The 25508-nt window shown below is 36.2% G+C and overlaps 1 protein-coding gene across 1 annotated transcript in view; it reads right to left on the bottom strand.

Annotated features, from left to right (window-relative positions):
* The window catches only part of SLC15A5 (solute carrier family 15 member 5), a 93137-nt gene that overhangs the window by 12916 nt on the left and 54713 nt on the right, over window positions 1–25508 (bottom strand). The window contains 2 exon segments of the mRNA XM_007194804.1: window positions 15289–15420; window positions 24780–24968. Of these exon segments, the coding sequence (XP_007194866.1) occupies window positions 15289–15420; window positions 24780–24968 (321 nt within the window).

Genomic DNA, 25508 nt, shown 5'->3' with positions numbered 1-25508 from the left:
GAAAATAAAGAAAATGAGAAAATTGCATTTACAGATTTAGGCATACAGATTTAAATCCTGTTAAGAGACAGATTTAAAGGCACACTGTTTTCATTTTTAGAGTAAGAATGAGCATACATGAATTAAACATTCAACACACACAAAAAAATCAGAAAATAAATTTTAAAAAATCTGCGGAAAGTAAGAGGAAGGAAATAGAACAGAAAGTCAATATCTTAAAGTATATTAAATAGTTCTAAGAGCTGATTCATTGCAGGAAAATGTAACAACAGTAACAACAAAAACCCTGACAAATCCAATCAAAATACACAACAAAAGAATCAAAAGAGATAACAATGTTTAGTTATGAGTATGCTATGTTAGTGTCAAAAAATCTTATGCAAGGAGGATGATTATCTAGGAAAACATTAATTGCCAAAATAGAACTAAGACGAGATGAAAAATCTTAATGGCGGCAAATAGCAGGAAAACATTACAAAGAATGATTCTCAAAAGAGATATTAGGTCCTGAATGCACCTTTTAATTTTCATGGAAGAAGTGAATCTTTCCCCGGGATCTTCCAGAGCAAAAGATCATCAAGTATTGATGTTATTGAGGATTGTTTATCCCATGTATGTTAAGATGACTTCATGTTGAAAAATCTATTAATTAAATATACCATAATGTCAGGAGCAGTAAGAAAAATCAAAAGGTGATCTCAAGAGCTGTTTAACAAGCATTCAATAAAATTTAACCTGATTTATTTAAATCTTAGAGAACAAGAAATAGAAATTTTCTTATGATAAAAAACATCATTTAAGATTATCTTTATAAACCTACAAATATGCTTAATAGAAAACTGAGAAAAATTCATATTAAGATCATGAGCAAGATAAAATGTGACTGTCTTCTGGTATTAACATTGCCCTGGAAGTTCTGTGTCCTGATGAGGATGCAAAGCATAGGAGTTAATATTGAAAATAAGGATAAAAATTATATTTATCTTAAGATTAGAGAATACTGCTGTAAACTTAAAAGGATCAACTAAAATATTCTCATAAATTTACTAAGAAAGTTTAAGAAGTTGGATGCAAGATGAAGACATAAACATTAATAATCTCCCTATATAATAGTGATTATCTCAGTGAGCTGTAATGAGGGAAAATGATTCAGTTCATAACAGCAAAAAGATAAAGAGCATAAAATGCCTACAATAACTCTAACAAGAAATGTTAAGGATATATATGAAGAAAATCTTACTGAACTAAATTTTTAAACATTGAATAAATTTAAAATGTTATACACTTAGACGGAACACTATTGTAAAAGCTTTTATTTTTTTCCCTAAAATTAGCTAACAACTTCTACTTATTTTATTAAATAAAAACAGGAATTGGGGAAAACTAAAAGAATGATTTTAAAATTCATATGGAGGTATAAACCATAGGGAATATGATTCTTATATTTATTATATTTTTATAAATGAAGAATGACCATAAGAAGTATGATTAGTAATACCTAATATGTATTATATATCATAAAACTGTAATAATTGAAAAGAGGGTGATACTAAGCTAAAATCAAGAGGCAGCTAAAAGGAACAAGATGCAAAGATAGCCCTGAAACAGTCCTAAGATCACCTGAGCACTAAGGCTATATTAAAGTACACATCACGGGACTTCCCTGGCGGTCCAGTGGTTAAGGACTTCACCTTCCAATGTAGGGGGTGCAGCTTTGATCCCTGATTGGGGAGCTAAGATCCCACATGCCTCGTGGCCAAAAAACCAAAACATAAAACACAAGCAATATTGTAAGGAAAATTCAATAAAGACTTTAAAAATGGTCCACATCAAAAAATATCTAAAAAAAAAAAAAACAAATAAAAATAAAGTACACATCATTGACTAACCAGAATCATTTCACTTATCCAATGGTTGTGGAGTATTTCTGGTTTAACTAACCTTTCTCAACATATATCAAACTATGTTGTGCAATTTTTTTATTTGAATCAAATAAGTGTTATTTTACTTAACACGAAAATTAAGTCCACATGAATGAGAAAATTCTATTCAAACTATTAATCTACTAAAATTCCATAACTATAGCTAAATGCAATGAAATTAATCACAGTGATAAAGGTTGATAGACTTGATTACATATATCAGCAAAACACATAAAAAAAACTCATCTATAAAATTAAATGTTTAGTTAAACCCGGGAAAATATTAGCAATAAATGACGATAATAATATCTCTAAAGTTTCAAAGACATAGAAAGCAATAAGAAAAAACACAAATAGACCAAAAGAAGAATGGGCAAAGAATATATGTCATTTTATGAATGAAGAAAAGATAGCAATGTTCATAACATTAAAAATTTCAATTTCCTGTTCTTAAAAACACAAATTAAAGTAACAATGGAATATAATTTTTGCTAATCAGATTAACAAAGATTAAAATAGTAATATTCTCAGGGCTGAAATTAATACATTGAGACAAGTAATATCCTACCACACTGGCAGCATAATTGATGTAGCCTTTTAGAAAACAATTTGGCTTTACTTCTCAGGAGTCTTTAAAATATTTAACTTCATTGAAAGCAATCACATTTCCAGGATTCTATTCCACGGAGACAATAAAGTGATGTACTTTAATATTATATAAAAGATGCTCACCTTAGTAATATTTGTAGCATTAGAAAATGGGAAACAACCTAAACATTCCTCAAGAAGGGAAAGGCAAATTAAATTAAGATATATATTCATCCATGCAATGAAATATATCAAGTAATTGTTAAAAGTGAGCTTTTATTCTTTTGGAGAGACATGGAAATATGCTCTCAATATTTTTAAAGAAAGAACAAAAGGTGGGTGCTTGATACAAATTTATTTATTGAGCTTTCAGCAGGATTAATTTGGACACTAATTTTGCTTAAAATATATACCCATATAAATTTAATATCTACACACACAAATAAAAATAAATTTGGAAGAAAATTTACCCAAATAATAATTGCTATTATCTTTTCAAAGTCTTTTTTTCTCCCTTCTTATATACTTTGGATTTATTTCATCATTTATTACCTTTATGGCAGAAAATAATATTTTAAAACCACTTCATCAAACATACTTTTGAAAAACTTTGACTTCTAAAAATCATTTCTGATTTATTATAAAAGATCAGAATTGGCTGGGTTTCAATCACAACCAACTCTTTTTCAGCAGTCAAAGTACAGGATAACAGCCTCAATATTGTAACCTGCAAGTTACGTGCTATTTACGAACCTGTCCTAAGATTTTATTTTGGAAATTATAATACCTCAAGTGACAAAAACTGGTCGATTCTGAACCCTTCAGTGACATTTCACTGTATTCTCTATTGAAATCCTAGATTTACCCAATACCTCAAGTATACATGGCATTATTTTAAGTGCTAAAGCATATTGTTTTTGATTCAAGGCAGACTTTGGCTGTCTCTTTTTGGAGGAAGAGGCAGTATTTCCCCTTTTTACTAACTACTGTTTTATTCTGAAGGTAATGGAACTGTGAGAAATCTTTATTTTTTTATTTTTAAATTTTTTTATTGAAGTATAATTGATTTACAATGTTGCGTTAATGACTGCTGTACAGCAAAGTGATTCAGTTATACATATGTATACATTCTTTTTTTAATATTCTTTTCCATTATGGTTTATCATAGGATAGTGAACATAGTTCCCTGTGCTCTACAGTAGGACCTTGTTGCTTATCCATTCTATGTATAAAAGCCTACATCTGCTAACCCCAGCCTCCCACTCCATCCCTCCCCCAAACCCCTCCCCCTTGGCAACCACAAGTCTGTTCTCAATGTCCATGATTCTGTTTCTGTTTCATAGATAGGTTCATGTGTGTCATATTTTAGCTTCCACATGTAAGTTGTATGGTATTTATCTTTCCCCTTCTGACTTACTTCACTTAGTATGATAATCTCTAGTTGCATCCATGTTGCTGCAGATGGCATTATTTCATTCTTTTTTATGGCTGAGTAGTATTCCATTGTATATATGTATCACATCTTCTTTATCCATTCATCTGTCATTGGACATTTAGGTTGTTTCCATGTCTTGGCTATTGTGAATAGTGCTGCTGTGAACATAGAGGTGCAGGTATCTTTTTGAATTATAGTTTTCTGGATATTTGCCCAGGAGTGGGATTGCTGGATCATATGGTAATTCTATTTTTAGTTTTCTGAGGAACCTCCACACTGTTTTTCACAGTGGCTGCACCAACTTACATTCCTACCAACAGTGTAGGAGGGTTCCCTTTTCTCTACACCCCCTCCAGCATTTATTATTTGTAGACTTTTTAATGATGGCCATTCTGACCAGTGTGAGGTGGTACCTCATTGTAGTTTTGATTTGCATTTCTCTAATAATTAGCAGTGTTGATCAACTTTTCATGTGCCTATTGGCCATCTGTATGTCTTCTTCGGAGAAATGTTTGTTTAGGTCTTCTGCCCATTTTTCAATTGGGTTGTTTGTTTTTTTGTTGTTGAGTTGTATGAGCTTTGTATATTTTGGAAATTAAGCCCTTGTCAGTCACATCATTTGCAAATATTTTCTCCCATTCTGCAGGTTGTCTTTTCGTTTTGTTTATGGTTTCCTTTGCTGTGCAAAAGCTAAGTTTGATTAGGTCCCATTTGTTTATTTTTGTTTTTATTGAAACTTTGAAAATCTTAAAATGTGCCTTTTGCAATTTTTCAAATGATAGTTGGACACAGGGAGCAATTATTTACCTCAAACTTTGTTAGACTTTTTTAAAAGTTATTTTATAATGGGGATCATCTAGCAAACATCCAAAATTGTTGAGACAAAACTGAAATGGGTTTTACACCTTACTTTATTTTAGGCACATCTATCACTTCACTATGTGCTTTTTGCTTGGGAGCCAAGAAGTATGCAATTAAAAAGATGTAACCATCATTTTCCAGGGTGGACGTGCTTCTGTGTCCAGGGAAATAAACCCTGTGCAGTGAAAAGCGCTTTGGAATCAGGGATCCACCTTGGCTTTATGATTTGGGCAACTTGTATAGTTTTCTGAGCTCATTTTCTTCTTATTCATGGTGGGGCTACAAATATCTACCCCCAAAGAATTGTTGTGAAGATTTAATGAAATAATATCTTTGTGAAATGCATACAGCAAGGTCTGCATATAACTGACACTTAATAAATGTTAATTTCTTTCCTTCCTCCTTTCAGTAACCTGATTTAAATGCTTCATTTGAGATTCATAGCTCTCCTACCTGAGTTAATTTTTAAAACACATTAATTTTCATGATACCTGAAGGAAAAAATGCCTAACAACTATATTCTAACTTTGGCTTTTCTACCACTTTTTCATATTTATCTAATAACTACTCAAATTATTATTACCCTCAAATTACAGACAAGGAAACAGAGGCACAGAGAGGCTGAACTGTTTGCATAAAGTCATGTAAAGGAGACAGAATAAATATTTGTTGAATGAATGGGTGATTGGAGATTGGGCCCTGGATCTGCACATGCTCAATACTTTGTTCTCATAACAATGTCTGCATCGAGACTAAAATTTGCATTTCTACTTCTTGGGAATTGTGGATAAAAATGAAATCAACTTGCTGTTTCCAGGAAGGGACACAGTGTCTTTCAAAATTGTTGAGAAATCTCTATGCATTGCTCACCTGAACTGCAGGAGAACGGGCCTGGGTGATATTTGGGATAACAAGCTTTCTTATAAGGGTGATTTCATTCTCTTGAAGAGCATTGGGAGGTAAAAACCCATCAAGATAGTGTGTTCTCATGATGATTTCAATGAATTATCATGGAAATGAGTTTTAGAAGAGAGGCAATGCTTTGTGATAATAGCCCGATAATGCCATTAGCTCTGAACTGTAATTGTAATAGCATTAGTCAAATGAATATATCTGATATTAATTTGAGTGTCAAATATTTCTATAAGGTTCTTCTTGTTAATTAAACATCAGCCATGGTATTATTAATTCAGTATCTAGCCAGTTCTTGCACATAGTAGGAACCTAATGTGTTTTTGTGGACTGAATTAATAAATCAAGCTCTAAGTGGAGCTATTTCAAAGACTGAAATATTGAATTTAAATAACATCATGGATATAGCAGGAACTGATTTTTGCCCCAAATCTGCTTGCTTGTACAGTCTGTCCTTTCATTTGCACCTCCAATTAGCTAATGGTGTAGACTTATTAATATCAAAATTTGAGAAGAAAGCTTTTCTCATTTTTTGCATATTTATAAGGAAATAGCCTATAAGATTTACCCTAAATTACTTAAAATCAGGAATAGAGTTTGTGCCTTTCATCTTGTGTCTTATGGTCTTTAGACTATTTTAAAATCTACCAGACAGTTTCATGCCTGCCTTGAGCACCTGAATAGCACTGGGCAAAGTCATGCTTTAGGTGGTTTGAAATCACCCTTCATGATCACCAGTGTCAACTGGGTCCTCAACACTGCCACCCTTCTTAACATTTCTCTTCTAAATCATCTTTTCTAGCTCTCAAAATAACAAATTCCTATCCCTCTGTCTTTCCTACTCTTTATTCTCATCTTAAGCCACTTTTGCTTTCATGAATAGTTTGCTGCCTACTTTATAAAGAAAGTTGGGAGCCTTGAAAGGAAGGCTCCAGGATATTTCTGACACCAGAACTACACATCTGCTTGCACCTGCACCCACGCTCTCCTTTCTTCTGTTTCAGTGCAGGAAAGAAGTATCCACCCTCTGATAAGAAGTCAACCTCCCTTTGTCTCTTGCATTTTTAACTTCTCCATTTGTGCCAGATAATTTCATCAGTTAAACATGATCAAGTATCTCTCAAAATTAAAAAAAAAATATATCTCGAACCCACATCTCAGTTTCCCAGGTAAAACACAGGACTCACAGTTAAATTTGAGTTTCAGAACAACCATGAATTATTTTTTTAGAATAAGCATGTCCTAAATATCACACACATAATTTTGTAAAGTATAATTTATGCAAAGTACATCCATAATATTGCATGGGACATACTTATTCTAAAACAAATTTAGTTTACCTGAAATTCAAACATAATTGGGTGTCTTATATTTTTAAGTGCTAAATCTGGTAAATCTACCCACAGCTTCCTCCAAACCACCACTTTATTTCTTAAATCTTCAGAGAAAGTTCTTCAAAAGAGTTGTTTATATGTGATGCCTTTATTTCCTCACTTACTAGATATTTTTGACCCTACTCCAATCTGGTTTTCTTTCCCTTCTCACTGCTGAAATGACTCTTGCTAAAGTTACCAGTGATGATCTCTTGTTAAATCTATGGATACTTTCCATTCCTCACTCTACTTGATCTCACAGTAGCATTTTACACAATTTATCATCTCCTGTTTGAATCAGTCCTCTCTCTTATCTTCAGTACACACACACACACACACACACACACATGCACACACATGTATGTATGTATATATTTCCCTCCACCCTCTGGCTGGCCTTTTCCTTCTCTGGCTGGCCATTTCTCCTCCATTTAACCTCTATTATTGAGGCTTTTCAGGTCTAGTTCTTGGGGTCCTTTTTCTCCTTGTTCTTAATATTCACACTAGATAATTTTATTCACTTCCATGGGCTCAAATGCTATTTTTGTGCCAAAGATTCTCATATTTATATATCTAACCCAGATCCTTTTTCTGAGATCCAGCTATTTCCATTTGGATGTCTCACAGGTAGGTCAAACTTAATGTGTTAAAAAATGAATGGCTGAAAAGTTTTTCAACCTCTTTGTCTTCTAGTGTTCTCCATTTAGTAAATAGAATCTTTGCCCACCCAGTTGCTTTTGGCAGAATCTGGGATGCTTCCTTGATACCACTCCTCTCTTCTGCATCCTACCACCTCCTGACTTTATCAAAACCATCACTAAGCACTATTGATTCTACCTCTGAAATCAAGCTTATATCTATCCATTTCTCTCCATCTGCCTACTTCCTCACTAGTTCATCACCACTAGACTTGCCTGAGTTACTTCATTTGAACCCTTCCTGCTTCTCCCAAGCCATTCTTCTTTCCTTTTCAAATTACATTGCATCCACAGTGATCTTAAAACACAAATAGCTCATGTCATTTGCTTGATGCCTTTATAATTTCTTATTGCTTACAGGTTTTAAAAAAAAAAAAATCCCTGTAAGCCAAAGGTCCTGCATGATTTTACTTCTACTTTCTCAATCTGACTTCATGTGATACTCCCTGAATATTTTCAGGTTACTGATCTTCTCTGAGTTCCTCTGATGCACCAGGTGATTCCTTACTTCCAGACTTTGGTATATGTCCTTTCTACCAGAAATTCTTCACTCTTATGCTCACCAAGCCAAATACCACTCATCTTTCTAGTGTCAACTTCAACACCGTTTGCAGGCACTCTTAACATGAACATGGATGTGAATCTAACTCTATCTAGACATGTAAGTTTGCCATGCAAAGGGAGCACCACTAATGGCATGGGTCCATGAGGCCAAGAGGAATCTCAGAACGTGGCTTTATTTCATCTCATCCCAATCTGGTCCTGGAATTGAAGCTGATAGGACACCTGAGCTCTGCATTTATGGGACACATTCTTTTCTGAAGAATTATAAAAATGCCAAACCAGAACATCATGCCCATGATAATCCTAGCCCACTTGGAAAATGTTGAGATCCCACTCAAATTACAATAACAATACAAATCATTATTTTTGTGCACCTTTACTGATCTGGTGCTTTATATCTATTTCCTCTGGTCCTCATAGATATCTTGGAAATTGTTAGTGATACCATTTTAGAGAAGGAGAAATTGAGACTCAGACAGGTTAAGTAATGTGCAGTCAGGGGTGAAAAAAACTTTCTTCTGTCCTTCTAGGTTCTTCTGGCTTGTCTAAGAATGAAATTGACATGAGACAGATTGACAGGAGAAAATCAAATTTAATTTTGTACTTACGGGGAACCCCACATACATGAGAGGTTCAAAAAAAGAAAGATAAAATGAGGTATATATACCATCCTGATGTAAGAAATGGGATAGGGACGTGGAGCTTCCAAAGAAAGAGGGTAATTCACAGGATAATAAGAAAAAGAGCAGATGTTTGGTAATTAGATGTTTGCCCTGCCATAGAGATGGGGCCACTTCGGTAAAATTTATCTCTGGTGAAAACTCTTTTTCCGGGAAAAATTCCCAGTTTAAATTTTTCTAGGAAGGTAAGGGAGGGGCAGTAAAGTCTCCACTGACTTTAGCTCAAAATAATGCAAACTTTAGCTCAAATAAATAATAGGCCAAACCGGCACATCTTGGGGAGGGCTGTTCTGAACCCCTAGTGCTCAAGACCTCACAGTTTATCAAGGGCTGAGTTGACTTTGAACTCAGGTTGGTCTGACTCCAAGTTCCTCCGTTTCTACCTCTCATGAGCCAACAGCAATGGATGCTCCTGTCCCCATGTGAAAAGTATTTTGCGCTTTGCCCTGATACTGTTATGAACCCTAAGGCCTCCGAGCAGCTCTGAGGGTCTCTCTGGAGCCAAAGGTTGAGGGTGTAGAATAAGTTGTTTCTGGGATATGTAACCCCATTGGATGAGGGGGACTCTGCACCTGATTCTGACGGAGGGTCAAGAGCAGCTTTGCCCGTGGAGCACTGGGGGCATGCCATGTTAGCCACGGGAAGAGTGGCACGACGCCAGTTGACGGTCAAGTAGAATATGGCCTGGCTAAAGGTGAATTACGGGGTAGCAGGCCACTTCTTTTCCCTTCTGGGTCTAAAAATCTGTCATCTCGAAACCCATTTGTAGTTAGACCTGAGGCATTGATGTGAATTTGAAGAAACACATCTCTAAGAAAATAGGCACGGACCTGTGAAATCCAGTTGAATAGCCTTCCAGATGCATAAATACTTTCTTCTTTCAAGTTTACTGCAACTGCAAATTCCTGTTTCAAGAACGACTCCTTGATTCATGCTGAGATGGCTGTCAGTGGTCTCAATAATCATAGATATTTAAATGAGAATTTTAAAAGATCACTATTCTAATTTAAAATGCTCTTGGTGGGAATTAAACAGCTAAATTCTCTGCTTCTTTCCTGAACTCTGAAGGGGAAGGGCTAACAGGGGCAAGAAGATGTATACCTTGACCTCTTGATTCTGCCCAATTATCCAGTTTCTCTGAGACATTTTGCTTTGGATCTTTCAATCACCTACACATCCATAACTAAGATGTCACTTTTCACTGAATTCTATTTTGTTATTTTTGTCAAAAGGTAAGCTCGCGCTCATGTGTGTGAGAAAATTGATCTGGTTGCTAATGGCATAGAGTCGAAATAAGCAGTTTGACTGACTTCTTCACTCCCTTTTATTAGCATTGCTACTTTTAGATAAACTATTCCTGAAATGATTAGTGTAGGAGGATGGGTTTAGTCTTGTATCTTCTTTAAAGCACTCAGAGTTAGAGATCCCAGAAGGATCAGTTTTCTCACTTGTACTGAAAATGTCATTCTAACAGTTATCTGTCTGCACAGTCAAGTTTTGAGAAATCTTTTGAATTTACCGCATTCACACCATTCTCCATCATGGTTCTAAAAATGACTAATGCAGCTTGGAGACTGTGATAGCTGATCATCTTTTCCAATCATACGCTAACACTCACACACACACTCACATACACACATGCTCTGCTGACATGAATCCTTAAAGGTTTAAAATGTCCTATATGCTAAATGGAATGTGGAGGCTTGTGGGATGCTTAAGCATAGAGCTATAGTGTTCTTTTCACTATGGTTGGTTCTGTCAAAGAAATTGGTCTGGTTGTTTGATTAAATAGACCCATCTTATTTCTAACCAAATGTGCGACTATAGCTTTATCTTATATTTAAAATAATCTCTGGCATTAAAATTTCAAATCCATTACTTAATTTCATCCTCCCATCATCTCTGAGAAAACTGAAGTGCAGCATTCTCTTTTTTTACGTAGGAGGAAACAGTCTTAGAGTGATGATGACCTACCCAAAGTCATGCAAAAAGTCAAAGGATCACCCTCTCTTAGGGGTCCTAATTAGTCACCATACGCCAGTTTAGGGTCACTAAAACAAATCATCTAGATGAACTTCATTTCCTTTCTTGACGAATGCTAATCTGATGGTTAAAGGGACTGTCACAAACTCAGATATATCCTATTCCTAGAAAAACATGTGACAAAAGTCTCCTGTGATGTCATTCTGGGGATGATGGAGAAGTGTGTGGGCTGAATGATAGTAATTAGGTGAAGTGGGAGATGATTATATCCAAAAGGGGAGGATTAGTTGATTGTCATTAACTTGCAGTGAGATCTCTAGGAATTTTCCACAAGGCTTTGGTTTTGGTCCTGTCCAGTTCAACAATTTTATCAATTACCTGGAAGAAGTCTAGGAACTTGCTTACTAAATTTGCAGATGACACAAAGCTGGTAAAAAAGTAAAGATTAGTAATTCACTGGATGACAGAATCAAGTTTTTAAAATGTCTGTTATTTAGAATGATGGGTTGTCATTTATTAAGGATAGAGATAAAGTCCCCCATTTAATTAGGAAAAGAAATTGTGATAAGATGACTGGAACTGAATTGAGAGAAACTGCCAAAAATAAAAAAAAGCCTCGGGTTTTAATTTACTATAAGTGTGATGCAACTACTGAAAAAGTCACCACAGTCTCTGTTGGCATTAAGAAAGAGAGAGAGAAGGTTGATAAAAGTAACATATCTATCTTGATGTACCCATTTTGAGTATTGCGATTGATTCTGGAAACCATATTTTAAGAAAGATACTGTCAAGTTGTTGTTTGTTTAATGGATGGAAGGGTTTTGATAGTGAAAAATCAGGGAATCATGTAACATGAAAAAAACTGGAGTGGTTTGTCTATAAAATAGAAGGGGATCATAATAGCTGTCTTTATTGAGCCCTTATTGTGCATATTAATTACTTAATCCTCTCAGAAACATGATGAATTATTTATTGTTGTTGTTTCTGGCATGAAAACTGAGGACACACAGCTAGACTACCTGGATTGGAATTCATATAGTTTGACTACGGGACCTACTCTTTTAAACATTGTACCACATTACTTCTCCAAATATTTATCAAATGTCTGAAGAGTTGCTATGTGGATAGAAAACTAAGCTTATCCTGTGGAATACAGTTATCAACAGATGAGTAGACTCAGGTTACTTCTCAAAGTAGAGAATCTTTCTGGGCACTGGGAGATGATGGTACATCTCCTAGTTTTGGGTACAATGTTAGACTAGATTACCTCTAAGGTGACATCCAACTGTAAGACTCTAATTTATTGGGATGTGATTTGATGTAACACGGTATCACTATAAACAGAAAAACAAATTTTCAAAAGTAAATCAAATCAATCATCAGTAATTTAAATGGTGTTCTTTTGAACATAAGTTTAGAGAATCTCCCCTGCACATCCCATGTTGCTAAGCTGTCCTCACCATGTGTTCTTGGTAAACCTCCTTGCATGGGCACCAAACTGCCAAAATTATATAAACTTTTAAAAATCTATCTTTTACTATGTCTAGAATATTATCAATAATATCCTCTATGCAGACCTCCATCCAAGGAGATTGTATTGCAGAAGTAAAAAGCCCTTACACTGTGTGAATCTTAGTAGCTGTTTGATGCACTAAAATCAACATTGGTTGCAAATAAAGATCCTATATGCCGCAACGAAGATCCCATGTGCCACAACTGAGACCTGGCATAGCCAAAATAAAATTAAATAAGTAAATAAATATTGAAGAAAAACATTGGCAGTGGTTTCAGAATGCTGGGAGGGTCAGAGCTCTGTCAGATACTAGTGGTGGTGACTGGAGCACTTCACTTTTCTTATTTCCGTCTTAATTATTAAATTTCAAAAATGAGGATAGTAATATCAACTTTATAAGATTGCTGTAATAAACCCAGTAATGTATATAACAGGTCCTACCACACGATGCAGATTCTCAATAACAATTTAGGTTTTCAGTGAAATGTATTTGCAAGAATAGTTGTGCGTGATAAAGAAATTGCCTGGTCTTTCTTCCTGGTTCCTGGGAGATAAACTCTAAAACCATTGAATTTCCTAAGTGATTGAAGTATGTTTGTTATTCATGGTTGGCCTCTTAAGCCCCACCTGATGGTTTATGTTAATGACATGACTCAGAATGGGAGCTGGCCAGCCAGGAAGACCAACCATGTGATTAGAGGGTTGGGGTTTTGAGCCACAGGATATCAGCCCGATCTCTTCAGAGAGAAGAGAGGCTGGAGATTGAGTTCAACTACAATGGCCAATGTTTCAGTCAATCTGCCTACCTAATGAAGCCTCAATAAAAAGTCTGCACACCAGAGCTCAGGTGAGCTTACCTGGGTGATAATACTGTGCGTCTTGTCACACACTGATGTACCAGTTGGGTACCACATCTCTGAGGGTGAAAGAAGCTTCACTTTTGGAACCCTCCCAGACCTTGTTTTCTGCCTCTCTCCCTTTATCGCATGCCCATTTGTATTCTTTTGCTATAATAAAGCTGTAATCCTAAGTATTGTGCTTTCTAGCAAATTATCAGTTCTGAGGGGGAGTCTGTGGGGAATCTCCATATTTATAGCCAGCTTATCAGAAGTGATGGCAGCCCTGGGGACCTCCAAACTTGTGGCTGATGACTAAAGTGAGAACTGCCTTGTGGAGAACTTAACTTGACGTTTGGACAGACTCTGGCTCATTTGCTTAAGCACGTATATGAAAAAGTTAGACTTATATAAAAGGTAAACTGGTAGTAATGTTTGACCTTGCAGTCTTTCTAGAATATGTCAGATGTAATTTGATTATAGACCTTTGTTTTTAGCAAATTTTCAGAAACATCTTCACTGAGTAATGTTGAAGAAAATAAACATGTTCAACAACTAAGCTGTTGAGGTAGAGATATAGGTAAGAATTCTCCAAGTTATCTTATAAAATCCTAATACCAGTGCTTTGTTCTTTGTTTGCATTTAAAGAATCTAATCATCAGAGATGTCAACAACTCCTGTAGTTCACACTTAATTGTGACAGTTTGGATTTGAGCCCTTTGAAAACTGGAACCATATCTCACATAATTCCATGTAGCACAGGGCCTGGCACATGGTAAGTATTCAATATATACTTTGGCTTAACTTTCTCAGTCAACTAAGAAAAGAACAGGGTTTGATCTTAACAATCAAGGATTGTAGATTTGTTCCCTAGAACTCTACTATACCTATCATTTAATTCTTCACTCAATTTTATTGCTTCCCTACACCTCTGGAAATTTTGTGATGGTTTGGAAGTTTATTTTGCTTGCCATGGTGTTTCTAGTGCCCAATATGGTAATTGGAACAGAGTGGATCCTCCATAAGTATTTTTTGAATGGAAACCCTAGTGTTACAAGGAGTTTCTCATTCATAGAATTTATGTTTTCCATAATGTGAACGTAGGTAAGTAAAATTTATTTGTAGAGAATACAAATGAATATTTCTTTACATTATTTTAAAAGTATAACAGTAAGTATTTTTGAAAGCAGAGAAGAATAGGCATGCAGTATTTCCCATAAAATAAGCACAAGCAAATTTAATAAATTTTAAGCTGTATTAACCTCTCAGAACAAATAAAAGAAAAAGTCTGTAGATTTAAAAAACAGCCAAAGACATTTCACTGTGACAACTAATCTTTAATGTTATCCTGTTTGATTTTTCTACCAGCCCATATAAGAATAGTACTTTTTATGTTGCATGTGAATTTTTCAGATTGATTATTTCTCCTTACCAAAATATCTATAGGGAAAATTTTCCAAGATCAGTTGTCATTCAACTCACAATTTATCTTTGGTTGCACAGACACTATTTCTGGATAAAGGATCATCCAGATACCCTGTCCTCTTATATTTACACAGGACTTACCTTTTCTGAGGGTTACCTATGCCAGCTATGACACATTATGGAATACAGCCCTGTTGAAAGACCTAGTAAGAATATAAGGACCAGTTTGTTTTAAAATACACGAAAGAAAGACAGCAGACAGGGTCTCATGAGAAGTGACATTCTGTAATTACCTCCCCCTATCAAAAGAAAAACAATTCCTAGAAATTAATGAATACAGCAAGAGTCTATTTCCTATCTTAATTCTATCTTAATTGCAAAAGTGGATCAATTAAAAAAAAGACTACACTAGCAAAGCCCCTCTCTTAACGTTTTGTCTCTCAATTCTCTAGTCATCAAATCAATATATATATAAGCATACCATGAAACTGTTTTAACCTTCTGAGATGAGGTAAACCAACTCCACCATCAGAGCCCCCATGAAACAACCAAATCCATTGAACAGTGTCAAACAATTCATAAAGTTTCCTCTGATGGTACTTGGAACAAATCTGTGTGATATTACAGAGACTGAGAAGAAAAAAGGTCAGAATTTAGAACATTCTCTTTAAAATACTTTCATAGATATTCTTCAAATTAGTATTGATCATATCTCAAAGAAAGTTTACCAAAACAGGCAAAATTTCTGTTGGACTTTGTTAAAGTTACTATAGTAAGCTATATTATGATGTTACAATTTACAGATGTCTACAAGGAATAAAAAATGGCAAAATATATTGCTGTAATGGTACAAGGAAAATTTGATTACTGGTGGTTGAGTGTCCCAATATATTCACCCAGATTTCACCTCAATTTGTATATTTCTTATGAATTTTGGATTGAGCTAAGGCTTGTACTGAATAGTATCTTGACAATCTATCAATAAGGTCTATGATTCTGTACTTCTATATACATCATTAGGTTCCCTATAGAAATCTTGAATTTATCATAGAAAACTAGCATGGAGGTTAACAGCATAGGCTCTGGAGTTAGATAAGCTTATACTAAAATCCTGGGTCAACTGTTTACTACCTCTGTGATTTTAGGTATGTTGCTTAAACTTCCCAAGCCTCAGTGTTCTTCTCTATAAAATGAGAGTAAGACCATTACTCACTTGCTGGGGTGCTGTGACTGTTACTTGCTATAATATATGTAAAGTGCTTATTACAATGCTGAATAAGGTTAGCTATTTTTAAAAGTATTAATTTTACCAAATCAAATAGCCCCTAACTACTTGTGTAAGGCACTGTGCAAAGCCCTTTATATGCATTTAAATTATACCATTTAAGGAGAGACAATAGCTTAAGCATCGGGTCTCCAAAATGGTTATCTTTTTCCCCCCAAGTCATCGTTGGAGTAATAGTAATAATGGTGGTAAGAGGTTGAACGAAAATCACAGAGCAAAGTTTTTTTAAATTTTCGCTTAAAAATAATTTTTTCAATATCAGAAATAAATGAAATAAGTATATATAATTTTGTACATTCCATATCAACATAACTATGTTAAAATATGCATGGCAATCTAAGGGATAAAGCTAAAATATTTATAGTATTTATTATGATATGATATCTGCGATTTGCTTCATAATTATACCACAAAGAGGAAGAAAGTATGTGAATGAAGGTACAAATGAGACAAGTTTGGCCATGTGTGGAAGATTATTGAAGCTGGAACATGAATACATGGGAGTTTATTGTACTCATCTCTCTCTTTTGTATATGAGTGGCAAAATATTGTAAGTAAACACATTAAATAACATGAACAGTTTTAGCTTTGACTGGCTGAATTATTGGATTTTTACTCTTTTGAACTTTGCAAATTTTTCTACCGTGAGAGCTAGTAAATAAACACTAAAGCTCTTTTAAAAAAGAAATGTGGTGATAGAAAACCAATATACCGTAAACACTAAACTTTTAGTTTCCCTCTCTCTAAGAAGAATGAGATTTTATTACCTTCTCCCTTCCCTCTCAGGAAGACTTCACCCCTGATTTCTCTGTACTTTTACCTCAGTAAAACTCTGCATTTGTCCAGCACTTTTAAATGAACTTACTAACACCTAATGTCAATGTATTCATGTTCCTTCCTGTATTCATTGAACATTTCTGTTTTGCTTTCTGTGTGTTCTTCATGTGTTTTTATTTATCATTTGATAAACATTTAAAGGAGGCTCTGTGCTCCAGATGTGCTGAGTGCTGGGGCTGAGGGTGGGAAAAAGCATCAGTACATCTTTCCAGGATTTTAAGCTCTGGGAGGGCAGAAGGCAGAGATATGCACAATACTAAGGGCGGTGCTCACTGGGCACTTAATACCACAAATAGTTACTGGAGATGAAGGTAATGATGGTGAGAAATAAAATACTGTGAAGAAGGGCTTCAAATATCATCACCAGGAGGCCGTGGGTACCAGAGCTCTCTTGTGCAGTGCAAACCACCAGCAGGAGCCCGAGGCCAAGCTCGCAAGGTTTGTTCAGGAGGATCCAAAGGAGAGTACGAGGAAAATGCTGAAGAGGCTTTGGGAAGAAATAATTCATGGTTATAAAAAGGATGTGGCTTATGAACTTTCCTCTTTATAAATATGAGGAGACAAACAATGGGCAGAAAGATGAAGTAGGCCGATTTCTTTCACTGAGAAAAAGCAGAAACTCTACAAGCCCATTATTACTTTGCTAGTTAATTATTAATCCTGTGCTTTTCTCTTGCTAGAACTTCTGGTGCGGTATATAATTCATGAACACACTTTGCCAGCTCTCTGCCTGCTGGTGAATCTCTCTTTGGTGTCGTTTTCATCGTTTTGAAAGCCTCCGGTTCCCTTTTATAGGACTTAGCACTTCAAGTCCTCCGATCTCCAATTCCAGGCGTCTACTTGCATGTTCTGATCTTTTTCGACTTTGGTGATCATCAGCTTGATTTTTAAGGCTCCATGATACTTCTTTTGGCATGTTGTAGTATAGATATGATCAACAAGTCTGCCACTATTCTAAAATTCTCATTTTACTGTGAAGACACTGTAAAAAAATATTCAGTGTACGGGAAAGCTGGTCTTCTTGCCAAAGAGAGCTGAAATGTGTCTCCAGGTGGAGGGTGATTAGTGTTTTGCAAAGATGCCCCATCACAGCATACGCGGAATCTACAAACTATAGGACCAGAACTGCCTTCCTGAGGGACCTGGTACTAGGGACTCGTTGCTGGAAATTTCTTTTACTCCAATTGTTCTTAAACAGTTAAAATGTGTTTATTGCATTTGGTGAGGGGTTATTTTGAACATGTGGAGAAGCACCACAGACCTAGAAAATGGAACTTTATACTATTTCCATTTTCAGGTCATTTTTCCTTCCTCATCCCTAAAAAGCTTCAGCTTTGAATCTCATGTTACCCAGTTATATCACCTAATATTTCTCTTTGGTGCTGTCAGCCACCAATCTCTAAGACGTTTTCCTCTATTTTTCAGAGTCACCAGCTCCCCTCTAATGGTCACACTCTCCAGTTCCACTTCTGCCTTAATTCTCGGCAATTTTAACACACCCATACATATAGATCATCCTCCCGACCTTCCATCCTGCCATCTCTTGGTTTCCCAGTTCCTTGACCTCCTTTCCAATGTCCTTGTCCTCCACTTGACATCAGCCACTCACACCCATGGTCACACCCTGAATGTTGCACCCCAGACCAGGCTTGTTGAACTACAGTCAGGTAAGATCCAGCCTGCCACCTATTTATAAATAAAGTTTTATTGGAACATAGCCACACCCATTCACTGTATATTGTCTCCGACTGCTTATACACCACAATGACAGAGTTGAGTAGTTGTAACAGAGAGTAGAGTGTAAAACCTAACCATTTACTATCTGACACTTTTAAGAAAAAGTTTGCCAACCCATGCCCCAGAGTAATACTTGTCACCACTCCATAATCTCAACTTTGTGCCTTCCCCTCTGACTACCACCTTCCATCTTCCCAGCTTACTCTTGACTACTCAACCACCAGAATGCTTGTCCTCCTTCAGGACCTCCACTCCGTTACTCCTTTTATTATTTTCACCTCTTTCGTGCCCTTCATGTTCTCACTACTCTTTTTACTCAAGTTAAGTTCCACTGGATGAGTTAAGTTCAACTGTCAGAATCATATTCTTCCACATTCCCTCATTTCTTTGCCTGTCTCTTGCTTTCTGGAAATTGACTGGCAAAACAATTCTTTATCTGCTGTCTCTGCTCCTATATCCATGCAGTCTAATGTGGCTGGAGAAAACCTTATAACCCCGTTGACCAACCCATTTTAAATTCCTGCCCACAAACCTCAAATGGCCTCCTTATGCTCCGTGGTAACTTCTATATTATCTCCCTGGTTCCTGCACTCCCAATTGTTCTCGACAACGACCACACGCCTTTCCCCTCTCTTCCAACCCCCAAGATGTCCTCCTTTATCCTCAGCTCATGGCTTGGCATCCTACTTCACTAAAGATATCGAATCAGCTGGAAGAGAATTTCCATAGAATCTCCACACCATACTTACATACCCGTGAGTTTCTGCATCTACACACTCTGCCTTCCAAACTGTTCCCATTGATGAACTATGCTTGCTACTATCTAAGCCAAATTCTCAACTTGTATTTTCCTGACACCATCAACTTTCCTTTTCTGTTGAATCATCCCCACTAGAGTAATCTGTGATGCCATCATTTTTCTTCCTTAAAAGCAATACAAATAAAAAACCCTTTCTTAACCCCATTCCTTTGTCAGCTACTATTTCATTTCTCTGTTTCCCTTTGTAGCAAAGTTTTTCAAATGAATCGTCTCCAATTCCTCTTGTCCCGTTATCCCTTAAACTTATTCTGGTCAGGCTTTTGAACGTTCCCATTCTGGGCATACAAAAAGCTCTTGCCAAAATCACCCATAACCCACAGATTGTTTAATCCAATAGTCAATTCTCAGTCCTCAGCTTGTTTGATCCATCAGCAGCATTTGACACAGTTGATCATTCCCTCCTCCTGGATACCTTTTCTTCACTTGACTTCTAAGATGTTGCATTCTTGGTTTTCTTCTTTTCTCAGGTTCTTTTCTATCTCCTTTGCAAATTTCTCATCTTCTCCTGAATGCCTTCATAATGGAGTGCCTCAGGGCTCTCAGTTCTTGAATCCTCTTCTCTGTCTACACCGACTTCCTATGTACCCTGACTCCCTTGGTGATCTCAACTAGTCCCATTACTTTAAATACCACTGAAATGCTTATGACTGTCAAATTGCATCTGCCCCTACTTCAGTACCAAATCATAGGCTTGGATATCCAATGCCCTATTTGATATCTCTGTTTGAAAGCTCATCCTCAACATGTCCAACATGAAACTCGTGATCTTCTCCTCAAAGCTTGCTCCACCGGTAGCCTGTTATCTCTCCATAGATGTCAACTCCATCCTTCCAATTGCTCGGGTCAACAACTTTGATGTCATCGCTAACTCCCCTCTTTCTCTCTCACTCTAGTGGTCTGTCTTCAAATATGACTGAACTTTGACTATTTCTCACTACCTATACTGCTTCTTCCTGTTCTGAGACACTCATTTGTCTTCCTTAGATTATTACCTCCATGCATCTATCCTTTTCCTCACTATAGTATATTCTCTACAGCAGAGAGAGGGTTGTTTTTTTTTTTAAAGTGTGAGTAATATCATGTCACTCCTTTTCCCCTGTCACTCAGAGCCCAAGTTGTAGTCTTTACAATGGCCACTTTGACTCATCTCTTACCAGTTTCTCTCTTCCTCATTCCTCCAACTGCATGAGACCCCTTGCACTTTCTTGCCGGACACACCTCCCATCTTTGCATTTACTGACTGCTTTTCCAGCAATGATGTTCTTTACATATATCCATGTGGATGACCCCCTCAACTCTTTCAAGTCTCTGCTCAAATGTCACCTCTCACTGGGGTCTATCCTGACCAATCTCTTAATGCTGCAACCTGCTCCCTCCCTACTTGGCATTTCTGATCCCCCTTTTCCTTTTCTATCTTTTCTTCTTTAGCACTCATCAACTTCTAACATGCTCTATGATTTATTTATTACATTTATTGTGTATTACCTTTCTCCCCTTGGTAGAATATAAGTTCTACAATGGCAGAAATATTTTCTTTCTTTCTTTTTTTAAAGTTGATGTGTCTTAAGTTCCTAGAGCAGTGTCAGGCATATTGTAGACACCCACACAGTATTATTTGAATAAACCAAAACAAGTTATGAGATAGCTGGGGTATACACTGCCATGATTAAGACATAATTTGAAGTGTTTTCTTTTTTTTTTTTCTTGCAGATCATCTTCAATGTTCAACATGACCTTTAGTGGGGTAAAAAATGTCCACTGAAATTTGGATAGTGATCCACTGTGCTTGCTTTCTCAGTGCTAACAATGTAGGACACTGTCAGTAATTTGAATAATATATTTTTATTATACTCAAATAGAAATGGCTATAGAGTTCATTCATTCATTAGTTTATTCAATCAAAATATACTTATTTATCACCTACCATGTATGTGTACTTTTCAGGAGGGAAGAACACAGAAGAATACATAGATGAACAAGAAAGATCAGAATATGTACTTCAAGGCTGTACATTCTCATGGTGAGAGGCAGGTATACACTTATAAATAAGAAAATTTTTGATTCTCACAAGTGTTATTTTTAAAAAATGGAACAGGGTAATGGACTGGAAAATGATGGGATGACCAGGGAATCCTCTCTGACGAGATGATCTTTGAGAAAACTCAATAATGAGGAGAAGCCAGCTGCTTGAAGAGGAAAGAAAAGAGATTCTAGACAGAGAGAAGCAGTTCAAAGGCCTTGGGGCAAAAATAAGTTTGACACCTTAGAAACACAGAATGAAGATCATCAAATTTCTAGTGAAGCGGTCAGGGGAAAGAATGTTATAGAATGTGATTGGAGCAGTACACGGAGGCTGAATCATGTGGAGTCTTACTCACCATTTAAGGAATTTATCTCCAAATTCCTATTGTGGAATTTTAAGCAGGGGAACGATAGGACTGCTGTTTTAGAAAGAGCAGGATAGCTGTTAAGAGAATGGGCTCGGGCAGGAGAGGAAGCAGGGAGACAAGTTAGGAGGCTCAGAAAGAATTGGGATTAGAGGACTTCCCTGGCGGTCCAGTGGTTAAGACTCCATGCTCCCAGTGCAGGGGGGATGGGTTCAATCCCTGGTTGGGGAAGAACTTGCATGCCTCATAGCGTGGCAAAAAAAAAAAAAAAAAAAAAAAAAAGAATTGGGATTAGAGACCAGGTGGATAGCAAAGGAGATAGTGAGACAGAGCCAGATTGATTTGTCATTTTTTCATGTTTTAAAATTTTATTTTTAGTAAAGTACAGTTGATTTACAATGTTGTATTAATTTCTGCCGTACAGCAAAGTTTATTCAGTTATACATATAAAGACATTTTTTAATGGTTTTTTTTCCATTATGGTTTATCTCAGGATATTGAATATAGTTGCCTGTGCTATACAGTAGGACCTTGTTGTGTATCCATCCTATATGTAATAATTTGTATCTGCTAACCCCAAACTTCCAGTCTGTCCCTCCCCCACCCCCTCCCCCCCGGCAACCACAAATCTGTTCTCTAGGTCTCTGAGTCTGTTTGTGTTTCATAGATCAATTCATTTGGAGACAGGGCCAGATTTAGATTATATTTCAGAGTAAAGACAAAGACTTGCTGTTGGATTGGAGGTGAGAAGTAAGGAGAAGAAAGGGACCCAGGATGACTGGTGAGAAAGACACGATTCTGCTCACTTTCCCAGGTCTCCTGGTGCTCACATTGTGGAAGGTGTGGTAGAAAGAGTTATAAGCCGGACATCTGTGCTTGAGCCCTGAGTCTTGGACTATTAATTTATGTGAAAGATAGTAACAATAATAGCACACGTTACTGCTGCTAATACTGAGTGCTGTCTATATATTCGACACTCTGCTTTTTTCCTCTATGTGAAATATTTCACTTGGTCCTTACAATATCCCGTCCCCATTTTATAGATGATGAGAAAGGCTCAGAAATGCAGAATAATTTTTTCAAGGTCACACAACCAGTCAGTGGCTGAAGTGGGTTTGAATTCAGATCTGCCTGACTTTAAGACCATAGATATTAACAGCTATGCTGTACTGCCTTCTAGAAGAATGATTCTTGATTTTACAGTTCAAAACACCCTTTCACATTTTATGTCATTTAATTCTCAAGAAGTAGGCTTCATTCCCATTGACTGTTACACTGATGCTGTGATATAAGGAAGAATTATAATTATTTCCATTTTAAAGATCTAAAAGGTGAAGCTTAGTGGTTAAATGAATTTTTAAGGTCACATATGTAGTAAGTGACAAAGCTGTAAATCAAAACAAAGTCTTCTGGTCCCTACCCCATGAGCTCTATAGAGGATAAGTCAGTTGACTTAGTTTGACCTCAGTTTCCAGATGGGTAAATCAGGGATGGGTGGACTAAATGATTTATACTATATGATCTGCCTTTTTAAGTCTATGGTTGTAAGTGCCTCTCTGGCTTTTGTGTGTTGAACCACAATTGCTTAGCTGGTTGGGGATTTCCTGACTGTGTTCACTCATCACCTTCATACATTACCTTTCTTCACATCTAGCCTATAAAATTCTGGCTGACTACTTCCAACAATTTTCTGGAAACATCAGGGAAGTCACAAATATTTGTGTGGTGGCATTCTTTTATACTTCTTTTGTATTCCTTGTAGTGTTAAACAAACAGTGATACCCACATTTTAGAATCTCATAAAACCTTTTATTTCATGTGGAATGAAATGACTTAAAATTATAAAAAACAAGTCTAACATATATATGACTACTCACACAAACAGTTTTATTTTGACTTTTTTCAAAGAACTGCCTTAGTATCATATATAAGTATGTGTATGTGTGCATGTATATATATAAAATATATATTTCTTTAAGGAATTTAAGAATAACTGAAGATAATAGAATCATTGAAGATTTTAAACAAGTGAAATGGTTAGAATTGTCATTTAGGATAATTACTCAAAAGGTTGTGAATTGAGTAGCTAGAATGGGCGAGATGTTAAAGGTAGGAAGAGTTAGGAAGTTATAAAAATAATCTTGGTAAAGTATAATTGGTGCTTGAGTTACAATCAGGATTCCCCGTACAGGGAACTATAAGGAAGATAGAAATATAGGATGCAGTAGATCACACTGATAAATACACACACACACATATTTCTGTGCAAGAAGTCACAGAAATATTTTGATGAATTTTAAAGTGGCTAGTTTAATTAATATCAGCCATCTAGATATGCCAGAAAACGCTTGATTTTTAATAAAGTTACTTTGAACCTGTCTTATGAAACACTAGTGATCCCACTTAATTTACTGTAATTTAATTTAAAGACATTGAGTTGTCTGGAAAATTGACTCAAATTTTCATTGCATTTGCATGCTTATATACTCTCAAAGTACATTAGAAATGTCATTTTTGGACGGAGTATATATGTGAGTTTATCTATGAATGAGAGGGAACAGGGTGGGAAGAGGGAAGGGAGAAGAGGAGAGTTTGCATCTGCATATATCAGCTGTGTCTTCTAGATTTTAGCAAAGTTTTTCCTCCTGTCGTGTATCTGACCAAATGATTACTGCCTTTAACCAGGTTAGTAAATCTTCCGTTCCATTCTATCTATATTCAGGTAGAATTAATCATAGTCTGTATGTAGTAAAGGAAGGAAGAGTAATTATACATTTTTTAAAAATGAGGGTGATGCATAGGCTTGTTCTGAAGCATTGCAGGAAATCTCCAGGGTGGGACTAGATCTCCAGCTGCTTGAGGTGATGTGTTCTGTGTGAAGACTCAGTATGTTCTAACAGGTGGTGAAAAAATTGTTACACACGGGCTGGGTTGACCAGAGTTTCACCCACTCCAAGTAAAACGTATTGAAGAACCAGGTGGAAACAGGGCACGGAGGAAACGGTGACAACTTTGCCTGAAAGAGGCTGCTCGAGTGGATGGAAGTGCTTTCTGTGTATTTCAAAGAAGCCAGCTACCATCACAGACAATGCAGCAGAAAGATTGCCAGCAACTGAAGAAAAAGAATGAAAACGAAAAAAAAATTTAAAAGAGCCCCCAAATCAGTGTAATAGGCTATAGCATTTCTTACACATGGACAGTAGAGGATGTATCCTCAACATCTGTTGTTTTTGCTGTTGTTCTGGGGATATCCAGATGCCAGCTAACTGTGTTGTGTGATTTTCCTGTGCTCAGGCTCTGGTCGCTCAGAAATGGCTACATTAGTTCCCTATTTCCTGATTTACTGGTTACACGGCCTCAGTTATTTAACCTCATTATCTCTTTCCTCAGCTCTAAGATGGGGTTAAAGTCACTTAACTTTGTAGGATGGCTATGAGATTTAAAGACAATGTACAGTTGTTATTGTAACGGTTCCTGGTAGCAATTAGTAGCAATTATTATTGAAGTTAAAGTAATGGTTTTGGACTTTTATCAGATAAGTTATATTATTCTGATAACTTTTTAAGATATATCTGAATCAAAAATGATTTGGGAAAATTTTAAATAAAATGATCTCTTTATAAGATTTTAATTATTATTGAAAAACAGTTTT

This window comes from Balaenoptera acutorostrata, chromosome 11 (assembly GCF_949987535.1).
Source record: "Balaenoptera acutorostrata chromosome 11, mBalAcu1.1, whole genome shotgun sequence".
Lineage (NCBI taxonomy): Eukaryota > Metazoa > Chordata > Mammalia > Artiodactyla > Balaenopteridae > Balaenoptera > Balaenoptera acutorostrata.
Note: the sequence above shows the minus strand (reverse complement) of the source record. Positions and strands in the feature narration are given on the sequence as shown.